Source organism: Chelon labrosus (assembly GCF_963514085.1).
Source record: "Chelon labrosus genome assembly, chromosome: 11".
NCBI classification, from domain to species: domain Eukaryota; kingdom Metazoa; phylum Chordata; class Actinopteri; order Mugiliformes; family Mugilidae; genus Chelon; species Chelon labrosus.
The window spans coordinates 20,694,529-20,722,056 of NC_140344.1; the positions used below are offsets into that span (position 1 = coordinate 20,694,529).

The 27,528-nt window shown below is 45.3% G+C and overlaps 1 protein-coding gene across 3 annotated transcripts in view; it reads right to left on the reverse strand.

Annotated features, from left to right (window-relative positions):
* Positions 1–27,528, reverse strand: part of abtb2b (ankyrin repeat and BTB (POZ) domain containing 2b) — a 44,747-nt gene extending 17,219 nt beyond the window's left edge. Inside the window, exons 1-2 of one of the 3 annotated variants that reach the window (XM_084555762.1) lie at positions 27,396–27,528; positions 26,096–27,145 (exon numbers count right to left, since the gene is read on the reverse strand). In XM_084555762.1, the coding sequence (XP_084411888.1) occupies positions 26,096–26,987 (892 nt within the window). In that variant the 5' untranslated portion in view covers positions 26,988–27,145; positions 27,396–27,528. Of the gene's footprint in view, positions 1–26,095 lie in introns of all 3 variants that reach the window. The other 2 variants (XM_084555763.1, XM_084555761.1) reach the window with 2 other exon arrangements.

Below are 27,528 nucleotides of genomic sequence, written 5' to 3' on the forward strand. Positions count from 1 at the left end.
ACAAAGGCACGCTGCAGGAGACGGAGACCAGGGCTTCTCAAAGAAGGCATACTGAGAAAGGCAGAAGATAAGAGTTCAGTGTTGAGGCTCATTTAGGCGTTGTAACGTACGCACTCTAGCCTACTTGTGCCACCGTCAGCCTGGCTTGCTCTGTAAACGCTAGTTGGCTAGTCTCTTTTTTGTCAGTTGGCTTAATTTTTGCTTCTTGCTGTCGTAAGGCCTGAAAAGCTCAAAGACCACCAGTAGCACAGACCCAACAGGCGTTTTTACAACCTTTTTACCCCAACACACTCACATATGAAAAAAAGTACTATATCTAATTACAAAACAAGGAGTTTTAAAACTTTTTGAAATTTATAGAAAGCAGCATTTATTTATCAAGTGAAAGGATCAAGAAGACTAAAGAAAAATACTGTAAGCCAACAATATGAAATTATGGTTTCCAATACAGCAAACTAATATGATTTCATGATAGAGTTATGAAAGAAAAACACTAATTGTTGTGTACTATTAGTGTAACTAGGGTAGGTCTAGGACAAGAGTGGCATTTCCTGTGCGAATGAAACCTGATCTGGAGATCAAGTCAGCCCAACCCAGCTACCTCTGACGGATGTGTACTATAAAGGAGAACACGTGAAACAAAAGCTTTTATAAAATCATATCGGAATCAAATTAAATTGCACGCTCAAGTAAATCTCTTTCACTTCCTCCAAACTGCCATACGCAATTTTTATTCTACGTGCCAGCCGGCTGTCAGGATAACTGCAGGCAAGCAGATACCATCGTGCTTGCATAACCCCGAGATGTCATCCGGTGCTTTCACTGCTATAATTGTTGTTTTCCAGTTAAAATACATAAAAATAGTGTCAAGGGAAAGGGAGAGCACAGAGTGATGTTTTTGCTTTTTTAGTAGCCAGTTCTTCGCTGGCTGTTAGCTCACACCACTCTCAACTTTGCCTGGAGAATGTTTTTTTATTTTTTTTTTGCTGTTGTTGTAAGAAGAGTGTGCTCAGAGCTGTGTTTCTGCTCGATCTGGATCCATGATGTTTCAATCTGAAACATTAACCTTTATTTTGGCTCCCGAATCAAAAATGAGCTTTCTGCCGAGCCAGAGGTAGCGAGTGGTGCGGCGGTGGATGAGGATTAAAAAGAGAAATGGAAAGATGATCAGCGCAGGTTTGTGATTTATTTACAAAGCTGAGGGGAGGGAAAGCAGCATCATCTTAAATTCTCCTTACTCCCCCCCAAAAAAGGGAAGTGTTGGGCTACCATCCCCAAGATGACATTTCCATGTGCTTCCGGTGAGTGTTGTGCTCTCATCGGGATTGGAGGAGGATGTTAAAAGGAAAAACTGCTGAGGCATGTCAGAAAAAACAATCACATCATCTTACTCTAAAGTGTCTTCCTGTTGAGTTTCCCATGCCAACAAGACTTAAAGGTACTTATAGTTGACTGTTGGCTGAGCATTCAACGTTAAGTAGCATCAACTCCTGACTGAAGAGGCAATCAAATCAAGAAGAGCCTAAAGGTCCCATATTAGATTAGTTATTAATGTAAATTTAATGTCAACAGAATATGTCCTTTAAGTTTCAGCTGAATTTATAACATACTACCATTCATTATGCTATACCTGCATACTCTGGCTTGAATGTGAATGAGATGCTTTCATTAGGAAACAATATATATATATATATATTATTTTTTAGGAAATACAGAGTTGCCGATATATTTCTAAAATTTGAATCTATATTTGTATTCCGTAGCTGAAAACTTCATCGTATAGATGACGTTATATTGCCTCTGTGTATGAGTCAGAGTCACAGTTTACAGGTAGAGGTGGAGCAGCACAGCTTGAGTCATCGGTCTGAACAAGCCAGCAGGATTTGTTCTCTTTAGCCCGCTTGATTCCAGATCACAATCGTTGTCTGAAACCCTGTTATCAACTCTGTGTGGACACAAGCACACAGTAATCTAAAGATAGATCCAATATTTAATTGTGCGTGCTAAAAGCAAGCAGCAAGTCTAAACTTCAGCCTTTATAAAGACAGTGAGAGTTGGATTACTCAGTCAAGATGTTCAGGGTACATCTGTCGATTTCCTAAAATCAGAGCCGAGCAGGGACAAAAAACAAAAGAAAAAAAGTCACTGGCGTTTAAATCGGTGCTCAACAAATCAAAAACATACTCTCAAACACATTGTCTCTCTCTCTCTCGTCCTTTCTCTGCACCATCTGACTTGTATAATATGTGCTGACTCCTCGTTCCACACAATGGAAATGGCTGCGTCGAGCGGAGTACTAGGGCTACAAAGGACAGGCACGCACGCAACACAAACACAAGCTCCAACACATCCCTGTTCACTCCCACAAGCGCAAACATAACCCAAACACTCACATACTGTATGTGCATGCACCTCCTTGATGTGTCACTTCAGGAGGTTTGGTAATTAGAGTGACGGCTTTGGTTTCGTTAATCAGTCTTTAACGTGACGCTGAATGCACATGAATGGACACCTGGAGTCCAAGAGATTATGTGTACCTAGAGGCCTAACAGTGATGGCCGCATACTTGACCGACCTTGTCACATTATTTATTTATTCATTTTTAATTTCTCTAGTGCTGCATACGCTCTTGGTCTGCCTCACTATGCACACACTGCTATGTTTCCTGCTCACCATAGTGGACTCCGCGACAGAGCAGTAGGTGTTACTGTATGTTCTGCCATGTAACATGAAGAGGAGGTGTTCACGTATGGGAGAGAGCAGTGGTGTGGAAATCAGCAGTTATTCCGAGTCCCTGTAGTGTGATTCTCCGAGGAACTCACATTGATTTACTAGTCTTTAACTCCTCCTTGATGCATAAAATATATTAAAGAGTTCAAAATAGAAACCTCTGAACTCCCGAAGGAAGGATTAAACTGTGCAACAAACTTGTTTTGAACTATTTGGAAGGCATTCAGCTGCTCTTGGATTCAACTTTCCTCTTTTGTTGCCTGCATTAAAACGTCTCAGATCGGAACTATTTGGGGAAAACTAAACAACTAGGTATGTCTCCATCAGAAACCAAACATGTCGATCAGGAAGGGATTTGAAGCAATCCTAAAAAGCCTTGTTTGTTAAGGAATACACAGAAGATTCAGTTAAATACCATTTCATCTATAAATGGTCTCAAGAAGCTTTACAGAACCCAGAGCAGGAAGCACTAAGGCAACAATGGCGAGGAAATATGGGGGAGGGGGACTCATCTGCCTTGAGCGTGGTTTAGTTTATACCTCTGTGGGACATAGACGCCATAACCTGTGCACGTAGCCTGCGGGGGTGCGAGCCATTTATACTTGTGGGCTTGCTCTGTAAAAACACCACCACACATGCTATTCAGCGCTGTGCTTTTTTTGACAGTCGGTTTCAGTCTGCGTTGCCATGACGTGTAGTTACATTTCTGAGAAAGTGCACATCAGGCTACGGTGTTAGGGTCCGCTTAGGGCAGAAGTATAAACCGCGCATTAAGCTGGCCGGGTAGGGACGGACCAAGAAGAAGAAGAAGAGATCAGCAGAAGCAAGCAGATAAACTGCGTCCAGATAAGGCATCCTAGGTGATGCATGACACATGGGAGATTAGGAGTGAAGGGGATAAGTGGATGTACAGTGTACTAAAAAATAACATTTAGCCGATATTAACATACTTAAAATAAGAAACAGAATATCTGCAAATGTCAATTAATTCTGCCATATTCCTCCAAAGCTGTGGCAAATATTCAGAGACCACTCAGTGTTTCCCACAGTACCACCCCAAAGCTTGCCTCACCGCTGAACCCCAGCCTGCGTCATTTGGCCCTAATGTAGGTCTGCAAGCCAACCAGGGCCTGTCTCCACCACCGCTAATATCACAAGTACCAGCAGCTCCAACACTACATGCATCTTTTTTTTTTTTTTTTTTCCTCTGGCACTGGGTGAGGCTGAGAGTAAGACGAAGAGGACGAGGGGACGGGGGTAGAAGCTGAGACGAGGGTAGGGGTGGAGCGTTGCGGAGCTTAATTGGGAGACGGATGAGTCATGCAGAAAGGGGATAAAACGGAGCAGGAACCGAGGGGGGAAAGCAGGAATATCGGAGACTGTGAAGAGACCGAGGCAAGGGGAAGACAAGTGACACAAGGGATTCATTCTTTTGCGGCCATTATGGTTTCATTTCTGAGGCTGACCCTGCAAATGTCATGTGGGAATCTCAGCTACAAATCACAGCTGAAACTTACCACAAAGCCCGTGGTAGTTCCCGGCCCGTCCAAACTATCTCTCTAAACCATCGCAGCTCCTCCTGGCTCCGACAAGCCATCGCTCACAATAATGTTGAAAGGAGGGCAGAAAACTCAAGCAACTATTTTTGTTAAACTGAAAGGACTGTCACTCCCTATTAAGTGTTTTTATGAGTCACATTACATCAATAACAATGTTTTGAACCAGTCTTCAATGTTCAAATTTAGATCAATTGTTAGGAAATCATGAACCTAGAGGGCGACGCGCCAGCTGAAGCTGATGGAAGTGAATGTATTACTGCCTCCCCCCGCATTCCTTGACTCTCACTCTTAGTTGCTCTTGGGATTTCATATGACCAGGCTGCACATCGCTATGTCAAATATCTAGTCTTTGGAGGACATCACTGCTTCTCATATCTCAAGATATTTGGTTTCTATCTTCGATCAGAGGCCAGTGACACTAAATTCTTTTGAATCTGTTCAGAACACAATGTTCAGTATGCTTTCACACTATACACTATGTAAGAATTTAAAGGTCAATTCAAACACTTCTTGCATGATATTATCTGAGGAGTATAAGTTGCGTGAAGAGGCAAGAACGCCTGCGTGACTTTGTGATACAAAAGAAATTATTTTTTTCAACTGAAAACAATGTGTGCCGGCAGTTTCTCAGGAACAGGCCTTGAACGTGTCTTTGTGTGTTGCCATTTTTCTCCCGCAGGTTTCTGTTCCCACCAACAAAGGTACCTTCTTGGATACCCAATTGTTCTGTGTGTACTAAGATGTTTCACCTACCTTTGAGAGAATGTCAAAGGCGGAACGGCGTGGTCAGCTTCGCTCTTGTTGTACTCTTAGTAAGCTGGTGGACAAAGCGAGACTCAGACTCGCAAACACACTCACACACACACACAAGTGAACACCTGCCATTCCTCCTTTAACAGCGTCTTCATTCATTAAAGGGTGGATGGATCAGAAGAGTCAAGGGCTTCAAAGTCACTTCCCCCGTCCTGAAAAGAAGCTCTGATTCTGGTCCAGGAGGCTACAAGCCTGTGTCTTTGTGACACGGGCTTCTGAAGACACAATAGTACAGTGTTTTCACAGAGCTGTCATTGGGTGTGTATCACTCCCACAGTCTCCTGATCTCCTGCCTTTTCAGTGACCATGTCTTTCACACGACAAAACACACACACACGCATGTCTGTGGCTTCATTTCTCTTAAGTGGAATTCACATGGCAGATGTGATCCTTCACTCGTCATAACCGTGACCTCTTGTTTTCCACACATAAAGCCTGCAAAACACCTGTTTTTTTCCACACACCCACCCTCACCCCCACACAACCCTATACTTCTCACAGTTTGATTTTTTTTCTTTGGAGGCGAGGCATTAGAGCTACTGAGAATAATGACTGCACTCTGAACTTTATTAAATCTCTATGTCTCTGTGCAAGCAGAAGGATTAACTTTGTTCAGCCACACTACAGTAAATGCAGGCTTTCACAGTACGGGGTTAAAAATATCCACGCGTTTGCTTGCTCTGGCGAACCCTCCTCGCGATCCTTATCTAAACAGCGTTTTAGCAGGACAGAGGAGCATTTAAGAACTTAAAATTGTGTATTAGTGTTCGGGCTAAAAATAATAATTCATTTGAAAAGTTAACCTATAAGCGTCCCCCTGTAAAATACAAATAATATGGAGTCGAGGTGAATACAGGGAAGCATTCATAAGCTGCTTACATGCAGAATCTCACATTTGACTGAAGTGGCCCATTCACTGGAACATTTGTGATCGAATCAAAGTGTTTCCTGTGGAAAAGGGTATCAATAGTTACAGACTTTCTTCGCCCACAACCACACGCATGCCTGTCAGAGCCTGATAAATCAGAGGCCGTGACGGACAAGTGAAGTGGGGTCTGGTCAGTGTCCCTCTGACACCTCTGGTCACCCCTGGCTCCAAGGGTCACGGGTCAGAGGGGGCGCTCAGCTGGGTCTAAAAGAGGAAGTAACCTTATCAGCTGTGTAAAAAATGGGACTTCCCTGAGTCACCGGGTGAGAACACCCACACACATGATTATTCACTGAGAGACACTTGAGTTCCAGCTGAGATGTGGCGAGACTAAACACTCTATATTTGGTGAAGTATCACAGGCAGGGTATAAAACGCTTTCATTTGCCTGATCCGCTTGCTTTACTCTGACAATTGATGTTACCTGGTACTGAAAAGATGAACTCTAGGAGGAAAAAAAAAAAAAAGATTTGAAAGATAAATTGCGTGAAATTGAGACCCTGTCTTAAGGTTGGAAAGTAAAACCTTCGCACAGTTCCCACTGTAGGAAGTTTGCCAAAAATCCCCGTGTCCAAAGATTAGATCTGAATCACCATCATGGGGGCTGGCTGAATTACTCAAAGGAGAGTGCTGTCTGTGCTTTGAAAGTCTCCAGAGTTCTGCAACATTTCAATCGTACAATGCAAATATTACCGCAAACACAAGTTAGCAGCCATTTCTTGCTCGTGTGGAAAATCTAGCAAGAAGAATAAAAAGATCTGGAGTCATGTAAAAAACAAAAAAAATGTAAATCTGAGTAAATCTGAGGTGCTCAATGGGCCACATTAAGTGGCTCCAACAGAGCAGCCGTATGACTGTCGAGCTGTAAATGCGGTCTGCAATAACATACCTACCACCACCCCCAAACAAACACACGCACACTCGAGTTGGAAGGATTCTGGAGGGCTGGCTTTGGTTTCCCACAGCCCTGCAAAAAATATCGCCATAAGCTCAGCACAACTAACCCTAATCCTAAACATGACTTCAGCTCTCTCCCCTTATCCTTTACTCTCCCCTCTTTTTCTCTCTAATCATGTTTTATACCATACATTCCAGGCTAAGTGTGGTGCCTGCGGCTATCTAGTCTCATTCAACAATCCCCGTTTCCATATGTGACGCCACATCACACAGTGAGCAGCAAAAGGGACAATATAGCTCAATTACTGGATGACATAGTTTTATAGGCTTCACTGGCTTACTGTACAGTACTGGGGGGGTGGAAATACGCTATCCTGTATATGGGGGCTGGTTTTGTTTCTCTAATGACACAGGATGACGTTAATACATACAGTACGCTGCAATAACACATCCACATAAACATCTAACCTCAAATCCGCCCACTCATAATCGAATCCACTTTTACTACTGAGCTGATGTCACCATCCCCAGCGCCGCCAGGAGGTGAAGGGCTCGACAAATAAGACCACAGGAAAAGATTGCCCAGTGAGATAGCAGCAATATGACTCGTTTAGAGAACAGTCCTCATTATTGTCACTTTCGAAAGTCAACTCATCCGTGAGACCAGAACGATCGCGGCGAAGGAGTGGACACGATCGGCTGCAACAGATGAAAGTCTGGCCGTTTTTATTTGCCTATCTTAAACAGAAACGGTTTAACCTCCCTTACGAACAAGCCGCCCTCTATTCAGCTCCCAACAAGTAACACCATGGGCAGCAGGCAGGGCGAGGAAGTGTGTACGCGCGCGCATGCAAGTGTGTGTTTGCACAAATTGCTCCCTTTCTGTCTGTGCGATCAGCTCATTTTCTTTCTCAGCTTGGAACCTGAGAGCCAGAACAGAGGGCCAGTCAGCTTGGACGTCTGACAGCGTGCTCATTGAGCAAAGGCCCGAAGCTGAACTCTAGATTGACTCGGTTCACAGTAACACACGCTAGCACACAATAACGAAGGTAGATCACAGTACTGGGGAGTCGGATTCATACTTTTCATGAGAGGAAAATTCAGTTAAGTAAGTTCACCGGCCAGTTGGCTGAGTGGACTCACTGGCTAACAACATGCCTAAAAGACTCTTCTGACTTTGCGTGCTGCAACGGTTGTTTGAAATCACAAACGCATACATCAGGCATAACATTATGACCAACTTCCTAATATTGTGTAGGTCTCCCTTGTGCCTCCAAAACAGTTGTGACTCATCAGAGACATGGACCTTCTGAGGTTGTCCTGTGGTGTCTGGAAACAGATTGTTGTGAGTGGGGGACCTTTGGGTCCTATGGGTTGAGGGGAGGGGCCTCTGCAGCTCAGCCTTGTTCCAGTGCATCCCACAGATACTTGATCAGTTTGGGATCTAGTGAATTTGGAGACCAGGTCAACACTGCTGGGGATAGCTGCTGCCATGAAGGAGTGTCATTGCTTACTTCTCCCATAATGTTGTGGCTGATTGGTGTAATTGTGAGGATTATATTTGTTTCAGGATCAATTATGTAGTTTTAAAATGGTAGAACAACTTCATTCACATATGCATGACACGATGCAACTCCCACCTTTTTCGTTTATCTGAAAGGCTTGATTTACAGACTGATTACGGCGTCCCTTCTTTTCATTCTGCGTAGTTATGTCACGGATAATCCATCACACTTGAACTAAATGGAGTTCAAGACTGAAATAACCTCTGCGTGAGACACCTCTGCGCCTGATGTCAGACACAAGCGCATGTGGCAACGTTTCATTATCACTTCAACTCCTGCTTGGCTTAGCGTCTATGAAAAGGACTTCGTGACTCACCAATTACTTATCAGAGAGAGCTTCTAATTCCAGCCCTCACGCCTCCATAATTCTTTTCTTACAAACTAAATTGAGCGTTCACACATGAGCTTAGACATTAATTAGTGCACCTGGAGAGTGCCACACCGTGTCTGTTCCACCAGGGTGACGTGCACAGATGCTCGCAGGTATGGCAAAAGCTCGAGGAGATGAACTCATGGCACCTCATCATTCCCAACTTCTCCGTTCTTCAGTGCAAGCTCTCTCTGCTGCAGCCAGGTTCTCACAGTCCAACTAGCGGTTTTGATAGAGGGACTTAGGAGTCTGACGTTTCAAAGAACTGGATCCAAAATCCCCCTTGTAAATCTAAAGCAGCTTTCTGCTGATTAACATTCCGGGTTGGGCTGGGTAGAGAGCAGCAAAAATTATGACGCAGAACCGAGTGAGTCAAACTGAGGGGAAAAAAAAACAAGGGTGGGGACGGGGTGGTTGGATTATGATTGGGATTGGAGGTCCGCTCACTCTTTCAATCACTCCTTTCCCTCTTTCTCCTCTCTGCAACCCTAGGACTAAATCTTTGGACTCAGCAGAGTTGGAAAGAGGCTCTTGGAAAGAAAAGAAATAACGTTTTATGGGGAGTCTGCGATATTTGTTCCCTCCACACAGACACACGAATGCTTAGGCATACTACAAGTCCAATTATATTCAAATTAAACATTCAAAAATTTGTTTGAATGTGAATGTTAAATATAACAGCAAATAGTAACAGCTGCTGAAGAAATGTGAAGGAAAAACACATTATTTTCTGCAGAAACTGTGGAGCTAGGCAGGTAACAGCATACAGTTAACCTACGCCAGCAAAGTACATGCATGTTAAAATGCTACTTGAGTGAATGCACCTATTAGTTCCCATTTGTGGCCACAGACTTTTTAGTTTAAGTGATTAAAACCTGCACCATCAGACAAACGGAGGGAGGCTCCATCGTCTTTTATAGACGGAGAAAACTATTTGCAGCGTTGCATTAACTGTCTCAGTGCTATCACATTTCAATTAAAGCTGCATTTAAGAGGGTACAACCCACAGACTCCTTCCATCCCATTACAACCTGCCACGACTAAGATAAACAGGGAAGATGAGTGCGCGTCTTTTCATAGACATTACAACTCGGGCAGCGTTTCACAGCAGCAGCAGCAGCAGAGAGTGAACAGAGCAGTTCACTCTCTGTTCAGAGGTCCCACGGCTCTTTGTGTGCGGTAATGAGGAGGGCTGGTGCATTTACATCTGCCCGACTCTGCCGTTGACCAGGTCATTGTTGACAACAACTGTCCTCGCCGTGAAAGACAGACTAGAGAGTTTGACGAGGGGGAGGGGACGCATAATGGTAGTAACACTGTATGTTTGGAGAGGGCAGAGAACCTCGCGCAATTAGTCTGGGAAATCAATGCCACTGATGGAACATGTGTAAAAGCCACATACTCAAAATAAATCAATGGACCACCCAACCTCAGACACACATGATGACGGCACGATAAATGCGCCCCGCTGCAGTCTGGCCACACACACACATGTCGACTCAGAATGAGCGCCGAGGTGTCGTCAAAAGCGCAAATCATTTAGCCATGTGTCAGTCCTGCAGATGACAGCACATAGGAGCTCCAAATATTCTATGCATCTGTGTGACCTGGGTGTGTTAGGGACATGCGGGGCGTGTCGAGATGTCCACCTCTTTAGCACGAGGCAGTAAAACACCTTTAACCGGACCAGTTGCCTCATTCAAGCGGCTGTATGACCCATCTGACACCCGCGGCGGTTTACAGCTCACCCCTGACCCTCACACACCCCGTACACACCCCTATCACACACACACACACTGAACGCAGAGGGAGTGTCCACGCCTCAAAAGAATCCTACTAAAAGGAGCATTCTCTCTGGCAAATCATGCCATCTCTTGACCCCTCAAACAGGATACTTTACGCAGAGTCACACATCCGGGCCTCGCTTTTCTATGTGTCCACGAGCTAACAAGTGGCCCATGTGGCGGTCAGCACTCTGGGAAAGTTTAACAAAGCCTCTTTGTGTGTGCATCATCGCTACAAGAGTACACACACACACACACACACACAGGATACTTATAGTACAATGGTTCTGGACATGGGGGTTAGGACCTCCCCAGGGCGCACCAAGACAAATGGGTCGGGCTGCAAGATATGCTAAACATCCTATCTTTCTCTTATTTCAAAAATGCTTAAAATGACAATCTGAGAAACAGAAATCTCTGTGTTGTCGATCAGTACTGAACCTAATAAAATTAGAATTAGGATAGAAGTTATCACTTTAAATTCTTCCTGTGGAATAGCAAAAGAAGGCATGAGAACACACAAAAGAGGAGAGGAGAAGTGCCACTCTGCGCCAAGAACACGTTCATAACATGTCATGCGTTCACAGTTTATTTCTACCCAGCTCAGGACAAAAAGGAATCGCAAGAAAAAAACTCTCCATTCATCTCTGTAAGCTTAAACAGTCTGACTTCAGAGAGTAGACAACGCTTGAAAGTGTTCCGATTTATTGCAAGCTGGTCACATCTTATCGTAGATCCACGAATTGCAAAGCTCTGCACCTCTGCGTTGGTTTAAAACATCTTTGCTACAAACTGCATATACAATCGGGAGACAGTTCATTAGGTACACTAATGAAAATCAATGCGTTGTAATTTAACAGCCTGCCACTAAATCTTAACTTTGGTGGCGCTGGTATTCACAGCGTTTGTTTCAATTATCCGAGAGAAATGAACATTTTCATTATGGAGGATGAGGTTTGTGGTGCTGCTGAATTGTACTGTGTTGACACATGTTCCTGTTATTTAGAAAACCCCATTTCAGTGGGCTAAGCTAAATAACAGAAAGTAATTTGTGTTTATCTCAATACAGCACCACTACTACATCCTCCAAAGTGATCATGCAGTTGAAATGCAACCTTTCTTGTGCAGCTTCAACATGAACTAACACGCATACTCTTCATCAGTGCAGCACGTACATGCACCAATGTTCCTGACCCACTGCTCGGTCTCGTCCTTCAGATTTAAACTGATGCGGCTCCAGCGCAAACAACTCTCGCACCCAGTGTGATGATGTCCGCTGCTGCTTCCTCTCTTCAGGGGGCACCTGCTCACGCATTCCTGAACCTCAAGCATGGCGGCAACACAAATAAAAGTTGTGGGAGGTGGGCATGTGTACGCATATGTACAAAGGGGCGGTGTTTGTCGCAGAGTGTGTTCCCAGCTGTTGCATCTGCAGGTGCTAAAGACAAGCTTTTCTCAGTCTGCGTCCTTTAAATACTTTATAAGGCCATCATTAAATAAAAAAAAAAAAAAAAAAAAAAAAAACTTCAGACAGGTTTAATCTATGCTGTCTGTTTTTAATGTGTCTGTCTGAGATTATGGTGGTGCGTGAGTGTGTGTTGGTGTTTCATGCAGGTCATAAGATGCTCCTGTTGGACTGGCCTCTGTGGACCACCCACTGATGTTCTCTCCTCTAACAGCAGATGGAAATAAAAAAGGACAAGGGCCTTTCTCAAGCTCTGCTTCTTTCCATCACATTCCTCATGAATATAAAATCAGAGCCCTTAAAAAAAACAGACCACTTTAAGAAGTACAACCAATGTCAAAAGACAATTTTGCCTTTTAAGCGCTTAGAAAGCTTTACAAGTCTGTGTGAATAATGCTTTTTTTCCTGAGAACAGCAGAAGACCCGGTCACTTCACTTCAACTGATTTTCCCACAATGCAACCCAAAGCCACAATGACAAAATAATAAGACTTTTAGCCCTCCCTACCACACACACGCACAGAAACTCACACTCTGGCTCACACATGTGAATTTCAGACAGGCCGCACTGTACATTACAACTATGTCCTTTACAGAAATTAATAAAACCTCGCCTGGCAGGAAACTAATTATAAATCATCGTGAATGACAGACACTTCTTGAGCGAGACTCGGCTACAACGTGAACAAAACCTGGGAATTAGGGAGCACGGAAAAGTTTCCAGATTGTTGCACAGTAAACCTACTCAGACATATAATATGTGCTGAGTGTCAGGCTCTAACCACTGCGAGTATTGTTAGTAAATCATGACTAGCGCTAGGTGCTAGCCACATCCTGACCACACACACTAAAACACACAAACCCCTCTACCCCTCCCGGCGGGACCCGACTGCCCCAGCAGCCAGAAACACTTTAAAAAGGAGGGGTGCGCGTGGGTGTGTGAGTGTTGTAGAGGAATGTTTGTGAGCAACAAATTGGGGGCTATTCTTGCACACACTCACACAGCTCCTATGCAAACAGCGACAAGTCTGTTTTCATTCTCCTTTTCCCAGCGTAGGGCCCGTCCGGGTGTGATGATGACAGCTGAGCATGTGTGCGGGCTCTGTCCGTCTTCATCAGCTCCCGTCTCATTTCTAGATTTCCTCACTTTGCAAAGTCTCCACTTCCTGCCTGATACTTCACCTTCTTTCTTTTTCTTCTTTTTTTTTTTTATTATTGCTCATTTACGTTTACTTCTTTCGCTTCCTGACCCATTCCAAGACAAACAACTACCCCTGCTTCTTTACCCACCCGGGAAACCCCATAACCACAAATGGCTAGACATACAGGAGGAGAGGCTCATGGGATATTTCATTCAACTGCTTGCCAAATGTTCAGAGTTGGGGTTTGGACTACCCTAAGCCATAACCTAGAAACACACACACAAACACACACATTGTTTCACTATTCTTGGACAACTCCCTTTCTCCAATTTCAGCCCACGTAGTCTCAGAAGGGCTTTCAAAAACAGCAGGGTGATAATTAGCTACATTTTACCTTTTCCCACTTGAGAGGAACATGGGAAGAAAATAGCACACAACATAACGGCGATGGGAATGAGCTGGGGAGATCTTGTGTGGACAAGCAATTCGCGGAGACAGCGGTGGTATTTTGAGAAGTAAATGTGAAAAAAAAAAGAGACAGAAAACCGGAGCGAACCCAGCAGCCATCATCCCAACAATTCGATAGCCCGGGATTGTTGCTGTGCATATTTAAAATTGAGCCTCCTGGCGTGTGTGCGTGTGTGTGTGTGTGTGGATATAACGATGCCGTGCCCAACCATTGTCTCTGAGCAGAAGCTTCCCAGGAGCCTGACAGCTACAGCAGCTCTGTGTAGGAAGTCTCTGGCTGACCTCCGGCCAGACGAGAGCTGGCAAAACAGACGACCGCCGAGCCGGCCAAAAAAGGAGACATGAAATGAGGAAAAAGAATGTTTGGAAGAGAGGAGACGGAGGGGAGGTGAGTGTTTCCTTGATTCAGTTTTCAGACTCCTTCAGACTGCGGTGGCAGAGAAACCAACTTCCAGATACGCATGGATTCTTACACGACAAAGATAGCGCACGAAAAGAGCCAGAGGGTGTCGCATGGAGAAACACAAAGGCCGGGGCATGAATAGTACTTGACCTCACCATGCTCAGCTAACTGCTGAACTCACCACTCTTTAGCTACCAACACGAGTTGGTCAGAGGGTAATTATGGCCTTCAGTGCAGAAGTGCACGGGAGCCAGAAACCACCAGGCAGGTTCATCTCGTGCTCTGCGGTATTTTCCCTCTGCGCTTTTCCCTCACTCCTGCCTGACTTCGCTCTGCTCTCAGTGAGGTTCTCTTAGCACCAGGGCAGGTAGATACATTAGCCCCACTTTTTGGCACCGATAGTAAAGCTAATCTGCACATTTTAAAAACACAATTATAACACTTCTGTCCTCTCCACTGCTGGAATAGTTGTTAACTTGTAAAAGTACATAATGTGTTTCAAGTAAATGTGCACTGAAACCAAGGCCTCGTTGCAAATTCCTGTCATTCACTCTCTCTCTCTCACACACACACACACACAGTACTATGTTATTGGTTTCCCTGTGAGTCCTCCTGCATGATGACATTTCAAGACTACTGTGCGGAACACAGGGAGCAGCAAAAGGAAAGGACAGCGGAACTAAAATTGAAGAAAAGGTGGGAGGGCAAGAGAAGAGAGAGACATGGACCTCTTGAGAGGGTGAGTCAGGACAAGAAGATGAGCCTCAACTAAAGTTTGTCTCTCCCACCACAGGGCTGGAGATCATAGCTATCCATTCAGACATAATGGATGTGAGGAATCCACCTTCCCCTTTCTCAAAACACAACAGATGTCACGCAGACATCCTAATGAAGTTAAGAAGTTGTCACATCTACATCCAGAACAACCCCCACTGCTGATAGTGTAAATTCCTCTCCATCTTTGTCTGCACGTTTGCCACTTATCAGCCTGCGTCTCTATCTTGAGTGTTTTTGATTTCTTTGTGTGCAAGCATGTTTTCTCTCTGTTATCTTTGTCTACTCAGGCAGCAGGGTTGAGCCGCGGTGTTATCTGACACACAGTGAGGCATCAGGACGTCTCCTCCCACTGTCTTCACATGTGGGCTCTCAGTCAGCCACCATATGCACATGCTCCATTGTTCCAATGACTTCAGACCACCTATGCTTTGGATCCCGTCTGCAGACCTCGTGCCAAAACAAAGCCGCAATAACACAACTTTGTTGAAATGTTTGCATGAAACAACCTGGATGTGTACAAGCTGCTCACACTCCACACTCTGGCCGGGGGCTCAGCTGACTGTTCTGGGGCGGGTGTTGAATTATTTATGACTTGCTGACCCACAGGCTGACTCCTTCCTCCAGTGAACACCGTTCCTAACACATCTGTCCCCTTGCAACTCCATAGTGCAGACGCACACGCCCCTTCTTAGCACCTGACCAGAATAATGAAAGGCTCCTTCAGCTCCTGGAGGAGTTTCCTGCTGAAAGCAAACAACTGACCACAGACAAAGAATTCAGTTGTTGGTGTATTTGCTTCACGAAAAAACAGTTGCGTTGATCCCTCCCATTCCACGACTTCCTTCTCCTTGACCTCTGTCAAAATGAATGCGTGGCTGGTTCTTATGCTTTACATTTAACTACCGTGAGGCTGCCTTTGAGAGTTCCTTTACAACACCTTGTAACAGGCGCACCACGCGGCTAACGTAGACACACGTATGTACACTATATGTACTGTATGAACTGTTACCTAATGCAAAACACGTGGAAAATAACGCTAGTTCAAATGGAGCCGAAATTAGTCGCACTTGTGTCAACAGGCCATGAGGGTGGAACAAATCTGTAATCCTAAAATGTTTAACAATCCTATTGGGCTTACACTGAGTTAAACTGAACAAGATTTGATGAGCTGATAAACATATTAGCTTTTAGAGTCACTTTTTTTCTCTCTTTAAAAAAGGTTGAGAAAAAAGGGAAAGCAGTGACGGGTGCTCTGTGCCTGGGTTAAGTCATGCTCCGTTTAGCTGCTGTCTGACTGACTTCCTCTGCAGCCTCCGTGCACATGGACCAAAACACTGCAAGCACACTGGAGGCCACTCAAGATACTAATAGTCCAATTCATATTCACGGATTCTGTGGATATTTCTGAATGAATTAGCTCCCGCAATGCACACACCGTTGTCTTTAGAGTAGCAGCATCTTCACAAGCATTTAGCTGTTTGACCACAGTGCTCGGAAAAACGCGGAACAAGGCATCCTTTCAGTGGCGTGAAATTCCATCACATACCACGCTATTCCCTCTTCTATCTTCTCCCTCCACCCACCTAAAGCTCAATAGCCAGATTATATCATTTCTGGAGAGGAAACTTGGCCACCCTCGCTCGGTGTGTATTGTGTCCAGCACTGTCTGTGACCCTGCAGTGACACACAGATGGCCAACACACCACGGATAGAGACAGAGAGAGGCAGGGCCAACGCAGAGAGACACGGAGCAGATGTCGCTGCATAGACACTAATTCACGGAGGACGTCCAAAATGCAGAGTCGAACACATACTTTCGTGGACACGTGCCCACACATGCAGGCAGTTATATGCAGATGCGACCCAAATTAGTGGGATCGGATGCAAAGAGGCATATCCTGTGCGGAGCTGGGTAACACAAACAAAGTCAGAGCTTTCTTATCGTAGCAGCCGTACGCAAGGGCAGCCAAGCGGTGCACGCACGAGAAAAACTCAAACATAATCCTCATGTTTTTCAAAGGAATCACAAATAAATGGTGATCATGAATAATGTGGAGTCCTTTAAGTCTACGCGATAAGACAGTTCCAGCTCAGTCTTATCAAAGCCTATATGTTTGTCCACACCTTAGACACTAAAGTTCAGTTTATATAAGGGACTTAGGTGGTTCAGGCCTGACATGCACCTCAGAAATGTAACTACGCACCGTAGCGATGCAGACCACAAAAGCTGTGATTGGTCCACTTGCTACTAACATGTTTCCGGCTGCTTCTCCATCTCTGCAATTTTGGAATTAATTGTTTTGGATCAATGAAGATGGAACACATCGAGGTAAGGTTAACTGAGGTGGTTCAGAGATACAAACATTTGACCCATCTTTGGTAAATTGCGGCCAAATTTCGGCACAAGTTACAGTGGCCATTGTTGAATGTGAAGCAGGAAGTACAAACAAAAACTAACCCGACTAGCAAAAAAGACACAGCGAGCCAGACTGATGAACGCACAAGTATAAATGGCTCGCACCGGCGTCTGCTACGTGCGTAGGTTACAGCGTCTAGTCCCGCAGTACTTTAAATGAGTCTTTAAAGTTACAACTCCATCTCGCCGAGCATGTTCTGCTACTACCTTCACGTAACAGTACACATCTTCTTTTGGTTACATATGGAATCTGAGCTGTTTATTTTGGGTCCAGGAGTGAATCCGCATGCAGATGTGCTGTGCAAAGCTTATCTGCAGAAAGAGACGGCGGAGGGTGTCCTGTCTTGACAGAGTCTGTTTTCCTGTGCCCACATGTGTTCTCCATATGGCCCCTTAAATGTGCTTCTTCCCTCCACTAACCACAAGGGAATTCCAGGAAGCCTTACTGTACACGGTTTTGGTCTAAATATGCCGTGTGCCGCTGTGGTGCTTTTAATCACCACGAGTCTAACCGGATGACCTTGACCCAACAGGTGAAATTTTTTTTTTTTTTAGGAGATGGCACCACACAAAGGCTGCAGATGGAAAGGCAAAAGGTTTTAAGAAACACATTGCAATACTCAAGTAGTGTGTTTGCAATTAGCTAGGTGGAACAAGAAAGAGAACAAGGTAAGGCACAGGAAAATAAGTCGGATGAGCAGACAATGATGTGAAGGCAAAAAGCCAGAGGAAGAGATTGCAATCAGTGTGGGTTGATGATAAGCATCTGGAACAGTAAAAAGGCCAAAAATAGTGAGACAAGATGAAGCTGGAAGAGCCCGGAGTGGTGTTAGGGAGGTCAGAACATGGATGAACAAGTTTGATAACACATAAGAGAAACACACAAATCATAGTGACGCTAAATAACTTCAACCCACAGTGGTAAGCTTATCAGCAGAGCTTGGTGTTATGGTCTGTGACGCGGGGAGGAATTTGTCGAGACAAGCCGCTCAGCCTCAGTGTTTACATTCGTGTTGTTGTTGATGACGCTAAAACAAACACATACCAGTGTCTGACGAAGAGAGACCAGACAGTCGAGAGACGGGGTAAGATATAGAAGAAGACAAACGAACAAGTGACCAAATATTACCCCTTTTCATGGTTGCAATAAGAAGAGCAATGGAAACACACTGAATCCATTCCTGTCAGTGGACAATGGACTTTTCAGAAGCCTAAAAAGAGCAAAGCTCTCCCAGTCTCCACTCATCACTCTGATTGAAAGCCTGCGTTAACGGTCACACAGTGAGCCCTCAATCAACCACGCTGACAGAAAAGCCAAACACAGGCCAACACACACACACACAAACACAATATACACACACGCACACACACTGCAGTCTCTTTCAAAAGAGACAGATATCATCAGAGTGAGATGAGAGAGACAGCGAAAAAATCAAAGCAAATACATGAAGAACAAATGTCACAGGCTGCGATGGCCTACTTATCACATGCCACTCATTTAACCTGTCACAACAGGCGCCTTATCCACTGAACATGTAACACCACTAAAGATCTTGTCATATATGTTGCCGTTACTTTTTCTTTTGCCTACTTTTTCATTCCTTTAATCTTTATCTCTCCCTGCAGTCCAGACAGTTTCGCCCCTCCCGAAAACCGTCTGGCAGTCTGGTGAGTTTGAGAAACAGCATCCAAAACATTATGCAAGCAAATGCACTACCGCAGTGAGGCCTGTCCTGATTTGTCACTGGAAGGAGCAAGTGTATGACATACAGGAGTTATTTCTATTGACACATTTTCCTTTTAGCTGTAGAACTATATTGGGAAGCACTTGACAGCAAAGGAGCAGTAATGAAAGTCTTTCTTTGCCTTCAGAAGGTGTTACTATTCTGCCATCTTTACACAGTTTTTGTGCTTTTAGTTTTGCACAATTAACTATGTCAATGCCAAGGTACACGTTCCATGCATATACACCAATCAGGCATAACATTATGACCTAATATTGTGTACGTCTCCCTTGTGCCTCCAAAACAGTTGTGACTCATCACAGAATAGACGTGGGGCTTCTGAGGGTGTCCTGTGGTGTCTGGCAACACGTTATTAGTGTGGGCCCTTTGGGTCCTGTGGGTTGAGGGGAGGGGCCTCTGTGGATCATCCCACAGATGCTTCATTGGTTTGGGATCTAGTAAATTTGGAGGCTAGGTCAACACCTTGTGCTGTCCTTCATGTTTTTTTTTTTAAGTTGTTGGGGATGGGTGATGGTTTCAAGGAGTGACATTGCTATCGGGTGGGGATGCCTGGTCTGGTCTAGGTAGGTGGCACACAAGTAACAACCACGCGAATACCAGGTCCAAAAGTTTCCCAGCAGAACAATGTATTGTCACAAGCTGGTCAATGTTATTTACTTCTCCAGTCAGTGGTTTTAATGTTGTGGCTGATATTAGCCTGAAGTGATTACACTGTAGCTGTGGCGTGCAAGTGTCTGAGCAAACTTATATTTACTGCTGTGTACACAACAGTGATTCCACAAAAGACTGTGTTTGCTTTTCCAATGCAACATATCTGAGCTTTGCCATTCGGCCTCCACACACTGCTCCTCTGACTCGGCTCCCTCTGGACAAAGAGGTCACTGACAGCGTCTCAGAAAAGCTCCTTCTTTCAGTCCGTTTACAAAAATAACAGTTCAGACTTGAAAAGGAAAAACAACAACATCGCATTCCTAGCTTGGTTGAAGAACATCCAAAAGGAGCTGTGTCCTTTTTTTTTTTTTTTTTCCGGGCTGGCTGAAGTGATCACAGCCCTTCCTTTGGCAAACTTACATGCACAGACGGCAGCAGAGGAAGAGCTCGCGTCTGTGTGCAGGACTGCTCCAGAGACTTGGCTCTAACCAACCCAGCTAAGTCGGCTGGACTCGAACCGATTTCAGCGGAGAACACAGAAAGGGGTTATTATATTGATTCTTCAGTCACGCAAATGTGTTTCCACTTAAACTTCACACTCCCTGATCCCTTCTCCATGGTGTCTCTCCCCTGGTCGTCCCATATGGTCTGTTTGCGTGTAATTAAATATTACAACCAAGTCGTCCACAAAATGTTTCTGTATCGGCTACACTGGCTGGGTTCGGTTTTGCTGAAGAATACACGCAGAGCAACCGATCCCTGCCAGCTAATGTCTATTAGCAACTACAAGAGCGACGGCTGGCATCGGTTTTTCAGCGTAAGGAGCAGGAAAACTGATTATTTTGGTGAGGGTTTGTGGTCTGACACAGACTCAAGAGAGTTATTCAAAATGTTAGTCTTCATGAGATATGTGAACGAAGCGTGTGTTTAAAAGCCGAGGCAGCCGTGATCTGGACCGCCGCAGAAACAATCAAATTAAAGACTAAATGGAGTACTGTTTATGTCTTTTTCTTTAAAACCCATATTGAGTAACACTTATCAAATCATCTCTAAAACTTGAGAGGGTCGTGGGGTTGTAAGACGGATAATCTTTTAGTAGCAATAACAGTTTTCTTACAGCGACTGATTGTGTTTGTCGATTACTTTAACTTTAAATTATTACATTATAATTTGAATTTTACACTTTTTTGTGCAGTTTGTACTCAAACAGCTTGGACAGGCCTGTCTTCTTTAGCAACATGTCAATCAGTACGGCAGAAATATCTGCTGCAGACTGATCCTTGCCTCATCTGTAAAGTTCGACGGCACATCCCCTTGCACCTCTTGCCTCAGTCTCACACATTAAACCTAATATTGATTCATCACTGGGTACATTGACGCTCTACCCCTTTTTCATTTTTGGCTTGCGTTGCCATAGCAATGGATTAGTAGGCTGGATGGCAAAAAAAAGGATGCTGGTAACCTGTAGCAACCAAGGCCAACGTGTTGCAAGGAAGGACTGATTAGCTGGTGAAATATTTTCTGTCAATCATACTCAGAGACCAGAGTGCTTCCTCAGCCTTGGTGCAGGATTTAGAAAGTATTTTTGAAACGGTCACTGCCATGCTATTGGCATACACCTCCATCTTTGTGTAACGTTCAATAATTCCTCCATGCCTGCAAGATTAGAGAACTGCTTGTCAGAAGTCCATCGTTGGATTTGGCCACCTCATTTGCCTTTATATAACTCAGCCAGAATAAGCTCAGACACTGAAATCCTTGATTGACCTCTTGTGGCAATCAGAATCAGTAACTGTAATCACTTTATGTCTGGCCAGTCTATAACAGTAACGGGTCTGTTAGAGCAACATCTAAGAAATTTGATCTTATAAATGTCATTATATGGGCAACTAATAAAAGCAAGAGCTGGTTTTAAGATCCTGCTTCTCACTTAGAAGGTTTAAAATGGATTGGCCTCCAGATACATCAAACCTCACGTCCTTTAGGCTGTAGTGTTATTGTCTACCTAACATCCACTGGACTGTAAATAAATTGCCTATAAAAACATAAAAATAAATAATTCCTATGTCATTGTCCAAGTCCAAGTCCTCCACTCAACCTTTAACTTCTGCCATTTGACATCTGCCACTGAGATGAGTTGAAGTATGAGACACAGGTGCCTGCGGTGATGTGACCTATAAGCCAGACTCCACGCTGGGATGATATGATGCACGGTGGTTCCTTTCAAACCATAGCTACCATTCAGGCAATGCACTCCACTGTCTGATCCGAGATCTCAACCAATCTTCCAACCAGTCGTTCTGCTTCCTTCATTACACCTGGGATGTAACCCCACCACCAAACACGCTGGACAGATTCTCTTCAAGAACCATTGCCACGACTCTGCTCATTTCCTTAAGTGAACACGCCAAAGAGGTTCAATATCAGTCTGAATCTCCGCCACCATCCGCGCGCAGAATGAAACTCAAGCGCTGCTCTCCAAGAATGCAATTAGAGAGACTAAATCAAGATGCAAAGGAATAAAAGCTTTCATGTCTGCAGTCACTATTTCTGTGTCTCTATTTATGTCACTTGGCCTATTTCCCTTGAGTATCTGTCATTCCCATCTCCGTTTGCTTCATCTCTATCAGTGCTTTACTGTAAACACTGTGCTAAGATGCATGACTCATGCTGCTGTAATGAAATGGGAAGAGCATGGCCGCAGATCAAAATAAAGACAATAGTTTTAACAAGTTTAAAATAAAAAGGGGCGAGCAGGTAAAGACCAACTACTCATAGTGGAGTTCACAATCTGTTTAAAATTGTCATTAGACCTCATTGTTAGTAATTTCACGACGAACAAATGAGCTGCATCAGTCGAAGGTTGGGAAATCAATGGCAGGTTTCCGAAACCATGTTACTGGCTTTATTGTAACCAGACAGATCACTTGTCGTGTCATATCTCTAAAAGCATTAGTCACGGCTTTCCAAGAATCGGTCTGCAACCGCAAAAAATAAAATGTAAGCGCCCACAGATGAGCACACGGAAACACATGTGCACACCAGCGCTCGAATGGGTCAGTGTTTTTACAGCTGGGAACAGACGAGAAGCCAGAACAAACAGTGACATGGACCATCGCTGTGTGTGTGTGTGTGTGTGTGCGCGCGTGTGTGTGTAGGCTGGGGAGATACAAGCACCCGCACATAACACTTGCACACAAAACTGCAGCGCTCTGTCGAGGATTAACCCTTATTATCCGCTAACGCTCTATGACTTATTGTCTTTCCTCTTTAGACGCTGGCCTGCTGACGGCGCTCGCAAGGGGAACCTAAATTAAACCTAAATGAAGCTCTGCGTGTTGTTCAGGCGATGCGTGTTGGTTGCAGCAGCATGCCTGACACTCAAGCATGAACTCAAGATTATTTCACCATAATATTAATGCCCTTATTCATTTCCCAAAACTGTATTTGATCCTGCTCCAGGTTTGTGGGGCAGGGAGTGTATTTTCAGAGTGCTGGTTTCCCCATCTGTGTGACCACAGTGCTGGGCTGCTCTCACTGCATCTTTCTGCCCACCGTTCCCACGCCTCTTTCTGGGCTAAATACATATTTAGTGAAATACTGAGCAGCAAATCATACGGTCTGTCGGTGCACCCCAAACCCATTACTAGAAGTCTTTTTACTACCTTTTTTTCAAGAGCTGGAGAAGAAAAACTGATTTTTTGCTTTCCTGTTAGTACAGGGCCAACTCTGTCCTGGTTCTTTAATTTGAGAATGAACGCCCTCTATCACCTTGCTTCAGATTCATACTATTATGCACATAAAGGCTTACTAAAACTCTACAAGGCCTGGATTTAGTTGGTTTTTAAAGGCCTTTGAAAGAATAAGAGCAGTTTGCAAACTTCTGCATGAATGACAAACAAGAACAGTATAAATCAAGTTCAAAGCAAGTTGCACTTGGAAAATCATCCAGCCAGACCCAAGTTTAACAGACATCTATGTGCCGGTCATAAAGATCCATGATTTCATAGCCACTTCCACTGTCCATTAGCAAAGCTACAACGCTGCACTTTAAAAAGATTCACAGGACTATCAATACAAATGATACCAGGAAGAGCTCACTTATGCCATTTCCTTGCGAGGAGAAATGAATGACAAATGGATTTCTGCGCCGAGTGGTATTGTGTGTTGAGTTCAGCCAACGCTGTGGAGCTATTTGAACGCATGCAAAGCAGACTAAATTGGTTTTGGGGCCGGTGTGTGCATGCGAATGTGCTCGGGCAAGTACACGCACGAGTAATGAATAAGATCCTGGCACATCACTGGGTTCCTCTAATGCACTCCCTGCAGACCAGAAGAAATAAACAGATAAAGATGAAGTGGACGTGAAAGCAGTGGCAAAAAAAAAGAGAGAGGGAGAGAGAGAGAGGGAGAGAGCCAGAAGCAAGGCTGAGCATGAGAGGGCAAGCGGAGAAAAGGGAGGGAGAAAGGGAGTTTTCAGTTTTGTTATTGGAGCCGTAGAAGTCATTTCTGACTTAAAGAGTTCCAGATGTGGGTCAGCCCCTGAGAAAGAGAAAGAGTCAGAACGACTCAGAGAACTACAGAAATCAAGTGAGAGGGAGGAGTTTTATCGGACTGTGCCCACTACATGCGATCAGAAGTCTACCCACTCATTCTGGTTAGAAGGGGGGGGCGGGAGGGGTCCTCGGTTTCTGTTTTTAGGGTAGAGGTGCAGGGTTTTACTTGCTGAAAGACATTATCAGGGTGTGGGGTGTCAGGTGGTCAGGTGGCAGAGGGGTATGCGGCTTCCACAGCCCAGTCCTGGGCCTATAAAAAGCAAGGGTGGTCAGAATAATAGTCTGTTGTTATTACGCACACACTGGTCTTTCTCAAGCCCAATGACTGAACTAACCAAAATAGGCCAGTCAAAACCAAACCAATAGACATCTGGTAAAATACTGTGACAAAAGCTGCTCTATAACTTATGTGGAAATGAAGTAGCTCCAACTTAAACATGCGATAACGGGCAAGTACAGGGCACAGCAGTGTATTGTTTTTATAGCACTTGCAGGCTCAAATTGAGGGGATGTGACGACGAAAGCAAGGGAAGTTTCACAGATTTTGAAATGTAAGGTATCTGTGAATGTGCATGCAAGTCCTGTCTGATAAATGCTGACTGATCCCAGACCTTTGCACAGTTGCCAGTGCAATAGCATTAGCCTCTTCTTCACACCACACTTGCACAGAAAGGTGCATCTGCTCGATAACGTCTTAACTCAGGTCAGCAGTGAGCCTTCTAACGGCAGGCCTATAATATTAGCCACCTCAAGGTATTTTCTCTCTCTCTCTTCGTTCAGTGAGCGCCGGCGTGTGTGCGTGTGCTTCTCCAGCATTTGTCTTCACTCCCTCTGTGTTGGGCTAAGCCGCACGATCACACAACAACAGGCCATTGTGCTGCAGTAAAAAGCTCCGCTCTGGGGAGCTGGTAGTGGGCCACAAACAAAGGCTGGTTACATTGTCCTAACACAAGCTCATGAATCAACTCAACACTGGGCTGCCAAAACAGTCATGGAAAGAGCGCTATGAGTCTACTATGGTTTCACACAGAGGGCCGGGGAAGAGAGCTGACTTAGGAGGGATGCGAGGGCGGAGGAAACAAATGGACAGGGAGCGGGATGCACAGCTGAGCTGGAAGAAGGAGGCGGGGGAGAGATGTGTGAGATATGTGCGGATGGTGCTGGGTAAAAGGGATCTTGTCCGACAGGAGGAGAGGAGTACAGGATGAGGAAATGGAAGAAAGGGAGGATTTTGAAAGGAGTGTGGCCAACACAGCAAGAGGCTAAGAGGGGGGGAGTCAGCATAAACGGAGAGCTGTGTCAACAGACAAGCCTCCTGCCCGGGCTCGGAAGGCTCTCTGCACCCCAAATCACAACAAGGGAACATGAGTGACGCGTGAGGACTCAATCTCGCAACTGACCGACGAGAGTAAAGCAGTTAAAATCAAATTTGGCAAGGGCAGCCGGTCCTCCTTGTGTGACCCTTTTTTCTCAGGGAGAAAAAGCTGCCTTTGTTCAGATCAGATGTGCCTGCACTGTTATTTTCCGATTCTGACAAGTCAAATTAGCAACAAATCCATCAAATCCTCATGCACAAAGAGCTGCCATTGTATCCCCTGCAAGCCACAGTTCACGTTTTCCACACACATGGACTGAGAGGGAGTGGTAAATTGTGCCCAGGACTGAGGGAGGAGAATGTGTGACAGAAAAAAAAAAAAAAGTAGTGGGGTAAATTTTGACACGGATCACCACACAGCAAAACATTCACTGAAAGTTGTCAGTTGCCACAGAGCAACTAGAGATTTGACTGATTTACATTCACTGCAAGGAGACTTTAAAATACATTACCGTTGGCGTTCTTCCCGCAGATCAGGTGCTCGTAGTGTTGCAGGACACCCCACAGCTCCGCGTCATTGTTCACCACCCCCTCCAGGGCCTCTGCGCTCACCGGGGCGCATCCTGACCCCGAATCCGGGCCCGAATGACCCCTCTCGGCCATCAGCACGCGGGCTCCTATCTCCTCCACCAGAGCTTCCACGCACGCAGTCATGCATATCGCCGCATACTCGTGGATGCGCACGGAGATGCGTGTGTCCACCATCCAGCGGAAGAAGCGCCCCACGGACAAGGTGAGGCCGCAGCGGGCCGACTTGCCCTTCCTCAGCAACTCACCTGCGCTCATGCTGTACATGGAGATGGCCTTGACGGTGTTGGACACGCAGTGGTCGGCGAGGGCCCAGCTGAGTACCAGCCTCATGGCGCTCTGCACCTCGAAGCGTGTGCAGCGGCAGTGCATGACACTGAGCCGCTGAGCCTCTCTGGAGATTCGGATCAGAGCCCTGCGGAGCAGAGCGGACAGCCGCCTCACGGCCTCCGGGGAGAACACAGGTGCGGGCCCCCATTTAAAGTTCCTACTCTCGGCCACTTTACGCAGTATCTTGCCCACCTCCTCCTCAGTCCAGGGGAACTCTTCCAGGTCAGGTAAGCGGGGACACTTGGAGAAGATGTCCTCCGGGTCCTCGGGAAGGACGGTGTTGACTGTGTCCCAGCTGTTGTTCCTGCTGTTCATGGAGCCGGAGTAATACCACCAGTTTCCCCGGTGAGGGGCCGTCATGAAGGCCTGGGAGTTTGACTTGGAGGAGGACAGGCTGAGGGATTTACAGGAGTCCCCTGCCCCGTAGCCCGAGTCCAGAGTTAGATCCTCCAGGGTTTTCATGTGGACATTGCTCAGACCTGCCATTATTGTCCAATTGCTCTGACAGGGACACTTTGGAGGAGCGGCAAACCTCTTCTGCGGTTTACCTGGAAGTCAGTCAAGGAGCAGCCGAAACTTCCCCCGCCGAGCTGGATGAACTGGTTAGGCAGCGCAGCACTTGTTTGACATGGTGCTGAGTAGAGCTGAAAGGAGGACAACGGGATATAACAACTGCACAAACAGATAAAAAATCCTTCCAGAGACTGATATGAATCAAAACCAAAGTCAAGATTTTCGTTGACAAACGGGACAGTCGCGAAAACTGAAGTTATCACCCGTCTCACCTTTCCTCCGACCAGCCCGGGGATTTAAACTTTCCTCAAGAAATACAAGTCTCTTCAAACACCACGCAAAAAATAAAAATAAAATAATAATAATAATCTCTCCGCTCACCGAATACAGTCAGAATTGAAGTTGCTGGTTTAAAAAGTGTCCCACGTAGCCGCTAATCGGAGTCAAGCTGTTGTTTTTAGTAGATAACCGTGGAAAAGTCAAGAGTTTGCTGCGTCGCTCTGCTCTCGCGGCG